This window comes from Leishmania infantum, chromosome 17 (genome assembly GCF_000002875.2).
Source record: "Leishmania infantum JPCM5 genome chromosome 17".
In the NCBI taxonomy this organism is placed as follows: domain Eukaryota; phylum Euglenozoa; class Kinetoplastea; order Trypanosomatida; family Trypanosomatidae; genus Leishmania; species Leishmania infantum.
Window position 1 is genome coordinate 32,501 of NC_009401.2, and position 6,018 is coordinate 38,518.

The 6,018-nt window shown below is 59.1% G+C and overlaps 1 protein-coding gene across 1 annotated transcript; it reads right to left on the minus strand.

Annotated features, from left to right (window-relative positions):
- Positions 1-1,654: 1,654 nt before the first annotated feature.
- Positions 1,655-5,791, minus strand: RAC-A (receptor-type adenylate cyclase a; the record flags this gene model as incomplete). Its single annotated transcript, XM_001464638.1, has 1 exon — positions 1,655-5,791. One exon carries the CDS (start codon positions 5,789-5,791, stop codon positions 1,655-1,657), a length of 4,137 nt encoding a protein of 1,378 aa, XP_001464675.1.
- Between the last annotated feature and the right edge of the window lie 227 nt (positions 5,792-6,018).

The following is a 6,018-nucleotide window of genomic DNA, read 5'->3' on the forward strand; positions in this document are numbered from 1 at the left end:
AGGAGGGGAGGAAGCATATGCCAATCACAGAGCGAAACGATGAAGTTCACAAACCGATTCAAATAAGAAAAAAACAGAGAAGAGCGGCCACACATTATTTCAACAGTTGTTTTCATGACAACGCGGCCAGTAAACGGAGGAAAACCATCAAAGGCGGAGGGCAAGTAGCGCACCCATACACGCACTGACGGCCTCGAGACGGAGCAAGGGAAAGAGGAAGGGAAGGAGGAAGACAAGGAAGACGAGGAAGACAATGAGAGATAGAGAGTTCAGAGAAAAGTGGGTGTTGGTTTACATAGTCGAAGAGGAAAGAACAAAAAACCAAGACGATGAACGCAAATAGGGGAGGGGGAGAGGGAGAGGGGGAGGGAGAGGGGGAGAGGGGGAGACATCGACAACACGAAGAGCATACAAAAAAAAGTCGACCAAAATGCGCAAACTGAAAAAAAAGGCGGAAAGCAGAAAAGGACATCGAGGAAGGGAGGGCATGCTGGTAAGAGAGGTGAGCAACACACGCACACTCCAACAGAGAGGCAAGCTGGCCCCGCCTCGACGGCCGACACGGGGGAGGGAACTGGACGCAAAGAAATACAGACTAGCGGAGTATCGGCGGTCAGTAACAAAAAAGAGTGCCCCTGCCCGTATCCAGATGCACAAACGTATATATATATATATATGTGTGTGTGTATGTACACAACTGCGCCCATTCCGTGGGGGATGTGGGTGGGGACGTTCCAGCAAAACACAGCAAACGAAAACTTGAGGGCACGCGCAGTGGAGGAGGAGGGCAGAGGAGACACGCACGACGGACAAGCAGCCGGAAACACTGGGGGGCACATCTGTCGATGAGTCCGGAGGGCAGAGAGGGAGGGAGGGGGAGAACTCAGCGAGCGGGGAGGGCTCCTAACGTACACCAACGAAGCTGAACACTCAAAAAGGAAGAAGCCGGCACTCTCCATGGTCTGCACTTGTGCGTTCTCCTCCACCACTTGTCCCTCTGGGAGGGGGAGGGGGGTAAGACAGGTGTGGAGGCGAGACCTAAAGCAGAAGAGGAATACAGCGCGCAAGTCACTTCTTCACACGCAGCATGAAGAGCGCCCCGACACTCACGCGCACACGCAGGCGTGACGCTGCGGGCCGCTCCAGTGCACGCAAATAAAAATAAAGAGACGAAAAACGAAGACTATTAGAGCGCCATAAGTTGTAAGCACGCAGGCCCAGGACGGTGGCGCAGCGCCGGATGAATGCCGGAGTTGCGCGCCGCAAGGCTGCCCGCAGAGAGAGGAACATGAAAGGTGACAGGCGCCCCATCTCCGTTAATTCACCCGCGCACACCCACACGCATGATTCCTTTCCTCGCCTCGGCGTAGAATTCACAGTCCGTGCCAACCCGCGGCATGAAAGAATAGCGCAGAGAGCGCACAAAAAAAAGGGAAGCGTGCACACCATCGAATGAGCGCCCGCGCCCACTCGGCCAGACCTCTATCATAAACGAGCGCCATACGTTCACGAGCGTTACCGCGCATGGAAAGGCGCGTGGCAATATCAAGGGCGGTGCGACGCGCACGATGAGAGCGCAACGGTGCAACAGACGCGCCGACAATAATATAGAACTGCCAGACGCCTATGCCTGCTCAACCGTCAACTTGGGCAATCACTCGAAGGCGTGCCTTGCATAATGCGGGTTTCGGGAAACACGGACGATAACAATCTCCTCGTCATCCGCTCCACTGTTTTCCACCCTGCTCTCAGGTCCGCAGTGTGCGTTCAACGGGAAAGCAGCGTCCTGTGCTTCAGTGAAGCTCGTCAGATTGCTAGGTCTCTGCTGGCTCAAATGGGTCACCGACGGGTGCTGAGTGTCATTCATCAAACGGGTGAACACACGCCACTCACGCATCGAAGAGCTGCCACCCGCCGGCAACGATGTCACCGGTGAGCCTGGTAAGCGCGGCCGCACTCCGCCGGCAGCAGAGTCTCCCTCACGCGCCAAAGGATTCAGCGCTTCACTGGAAGCCAGTTTAAACTTTCCATCAGCTGCGTCCTCACGCGTCAACCGCAGCCTAGCCTGCGACACCGTCGCAATCCGAATCGCAAGACGGTTCATCAGCCCCTGGCAGTAGTCCTCCTCGCTCACAAGACGACTCCGCGGCGGCGCACCAACGCCCCACTTGCTCAGCAGCGGCTGCAGCTCTCGCACGCGCTGCGCAACGGGGTACGGCGCAAAGCAGCTCGCCAACACGAAGGCAATGCCAGCAGCAGGGTCGCTCATTGTCTCCACAGACGACAGCAGCGCGCCTGCAGCGCTCGAGGCCGTGTCCGTCGCTGTATCATCCGGCAGGATCGCCTCGATCTCAGTGCGCAGCGCAGCGTGGCGGCGGCCAGGCACAGCGTTCAGCTGGAACATCTCCACGGCGAACGGCACACCGCGCAGCCCCTGCGGTCCCATCGCAGTGTGCGCAATACCCGCGCGCTCGTCGTTCGACAGCGCCCACCACGCCGCCTCCGTCGCGACAACCTGCCCGCCATTCGCAACAGCCTCCGTGCGCGCAGCCATGTTCGACGTGTCGCCGTAGTAGTCGTACCCCTTCGTCACCTCGTCGTACCGGATGTCGGTCAGCCCCGTGTGGATCCCCACGCGCACGCGCAGCCCGCACCACAGCGCAGCGTACTCCTCCTCGCTCAGCCGCGCAGTCGGCGGCTCGTAGTCGTCCAACGTGTTCACGCGCACAAGCTCGAACTCGCGGTACGCGCGGTCCAGCGCCTCCGTACCCCAGTCGTGCTTCAGCAGCTTCGTCTGGATCTCGCACGCAAGGCTCACAGCGCTGTGCGCGCTCCTGCACGCGATCATGAACGAGTCGCCGATCGTCTTCACCTCGTAGCACCCGTACTTCTTCACCAGCTGCCGGATCACACGGTGGTGCGCAGCAATCGCGTCAGCCATCAGCTGCGGCAGCGCGGCCCACAGCGCAGTGCTGCTCTCGATGTCCGTGAAGAGCAGCGTCACCGGCTCGTCACCGTCCTTCGGCGCGGCGTCGTTGTTGCGGTTGTCCATGCAGCAGTACAGTAGCAGCGTACAAGTGGCAATCAGCACCACAGCACCCACGACGCAGCCAGCAATCAGGCCGTTGCGCTGCGCAGGTGTCAGCGCATGCGATCTCTGGCGCGGCCGATACTCCATCGTCGGCGTACTGGGAGAAGACAGCTGCGGCACCGTCGGGTCCAGCATCCGCTGAATCGACAATATCTCGATATTCGACGCGCCGTAGTTCTTGTACACGCACGAGTCACCGCTAGTTGTCGCTGTGCAGCCCCACTCAAAGTTGCCGAGCGTAAAGCCGTACGTCGTGACACCGCCGTTGATGTACACCGCATTCGTTAGTAACTTCGTCTCCGCCACAGTCGTCGTGGAAACCAGCTCCTGAATGAAGCCGGCGATGATCACGTCGCGCAGCAGAGACGGCGTGTGGTTGATGGGGTCGGGGAAGATTTTGTGAAAATGCCCGAGAATCGGCCAGCGAGCCTCTGCTTCGGCCGACGCGTCGGTCCACAGTGGCAGACTGCTGAACGACATCAGTCGCGCTTGCACGGACGTTGGCTGCACGGAAAACGTCGCCCGAAGCTCCTCGTAGTACATCGTCAGTTCATCGAAGCACACCACGACCATGACATCGGTGTACTTGGCAAGGAAGTTCGCGAAGTGGGCGCTGTCGCCATCCTTCATGCCAATGACAACGTTAATGGCCCTTGGTGACAGTAAGCCACGCAAGCTGTCCGTGAAGGAAATGGTGGCAATGGACGGGTCCGGCAAGTTGAAGGTGCCTGCCGTCTTGAACAGAATCTCTGAAATCTCAACTACCTCCTGTGCGGAGTACCCGCGCAACACCACGGCCGTGTCCTCAAACACATCCGTTCTGGTGCGGAGCGCGTCGATCTTCGAGTACATGACGTAAATCTGCTGCTCCAACGTCGGCATTAGGTACACGTAGTTGCGCTTCTCCGTCCGCAGTTGTGGATGGTTGTACAGCGGGTTCAACACGAAGATTTCACCCACGTCGAGTGCCTGAAAGATGGGCCCGGCAATAATGTCGACGGAATAGTTCGACACCTCCGCGTCAAACAGCTGCTGAGCCTTCGCCGTCTCTACTCTCAGAAAGATCGAGCTCACCTTGTACCCCTTGCAGAGGTTATCGTCGAACGCATGGGGTAGTACCTCGTTGAGCTGCATACCCGCATCGATCAGCTTCGGATAGCCCTGGTGTAGAAGCGCCAACACACTCACCGCCTTTACGATCTGACTTTTCGATGAGTTGCACTCCGACTGCGGGTACTTAAAGCTCGAGTCCGGCACGATGTCCCACGAGGCGTTCTGCAAGACCGTCAAGATCGAGGAGTGCCCGCCTTGGTTGCAGTAGCAACTCGCACCAAGGAACTGAGCGAGCGGTTCGCACGGGCCACCGTAGTCGCCGAGCACGTAGTCGCCCCCGATGACGAACCGGTTCTGGTTGAACAGTCCGGCCTTGTACGTCGACCGGTTCACAATCCAGTCGGTCTGCTCCAGCGTCTGCTGCACAAGCGTCCCCGATAGCCACCCCAGCGCCATCAATTTCGCTATACTCGGGTGCGCCTGAAAGAACTCGTCCACCGTGTACTTTCTGGAAAGCGGCGCCTCAGGCCGTGCCTTCCGCCCCAGCGTCTCCGTACTGTCGTCATCGGGGTAGTAGTCAAAACTGCCGGAGTTTTCTATGTAGTTGCTCATCTGCGCCTTGAGCACCTCCATGTACTTCAGCCCCTCGCCAGAGACGGGGGACGTCGTGGCACTCGCGAGGATCCGGCCGTCCTGCGGCTTGATGCTGCCCGCGCTGAGCAGACGCTTGTACACATCAAACACGACCCGCTGTATCATTGAGCAGGAGATGACGTACGCCGACGACGTGCGCGGGTCTGTCAGCACCTTTTCGAGGAAATAGATCACCTGCTGCACGGGCGCAGCCCACACGATGATCACCTGCGGGTTCGTGTCCGCCATCGCGTCAAAGGCTTCCTCATCTACTTCCACACTGCTCTCGGAGTACGGCACGGTATATAGCACGGCCGGGTCGCGCAACAGGGACGTGAGCGTGTCCTGCACGTACGTCAGCTCCTCCCCGCCAAAATGCATACCGGTCAAGCGCATGAAGGCAACACGGCGAGCACGGAGCCTGTTGACAATGTGCATAAGGACAACCTTGAGCTCCACCATCGGCTCAGCGCGGGTGAAGTACACGGAGTCGCTCCAGGTTCGCACACCGGAGGAGCCGGTGAAGGGAGCGATCAGCATCAGCCCAGATTGGACCACATCAGCATTACTTAGGGCTGCCGTAAGGCGTCCATCCAAGTACGGCCCAAGCACGGCGAGCAGCTTCTCTTGACGGGCAAGGGAGTGAAGTATCACCTCCGCTATGTCATACAAGTTGTCCTGGTCAGGGTCGGGATGAAGGATCTTGATGGGGCGCCCGCCGGCAGCCTTGTAGTGGGAGTTGTAGAAAGCCATGTCCATGCCTGTCCACAGGGCCTTGGCGTCTTCATTGGTGTATGCCTCGGTCGAATACATGGCGTTCAGAATGTATACCGGCTCCCGTTCGGCGTCGTTGGTGATCTCCGCCATCACCCACGGTGCGCAGCACAGCAAGACACACACAACAGCAGTCGGCACGAAGACCTTTGCAGCGCGCAACCGCGACAGCCGACGGGCAGCATGGTCACCGGCACCGCCGTGGCGGAGGCACCCGCCGAGGGATGGTCGGATTTGCATCGCCATAGCGAAATGGGTAGCACCGCGGCGGAGGAAAGACAGAGTGCACAAGAGAATACACGGGCGCTGCAGTGCACATGCGATGTCGCCAACCTGACAGCAACGAAAGAGCGTCGCGTCGGAGGAGAGAGTGGAGGAAGAGGCACGAGGGCGTAAGAGGGCAGCGGGGAGTTCCACGGTCCAACGCACAGGCGCGAGAGATACCGACCGCAGATAGCGGAGCGGCG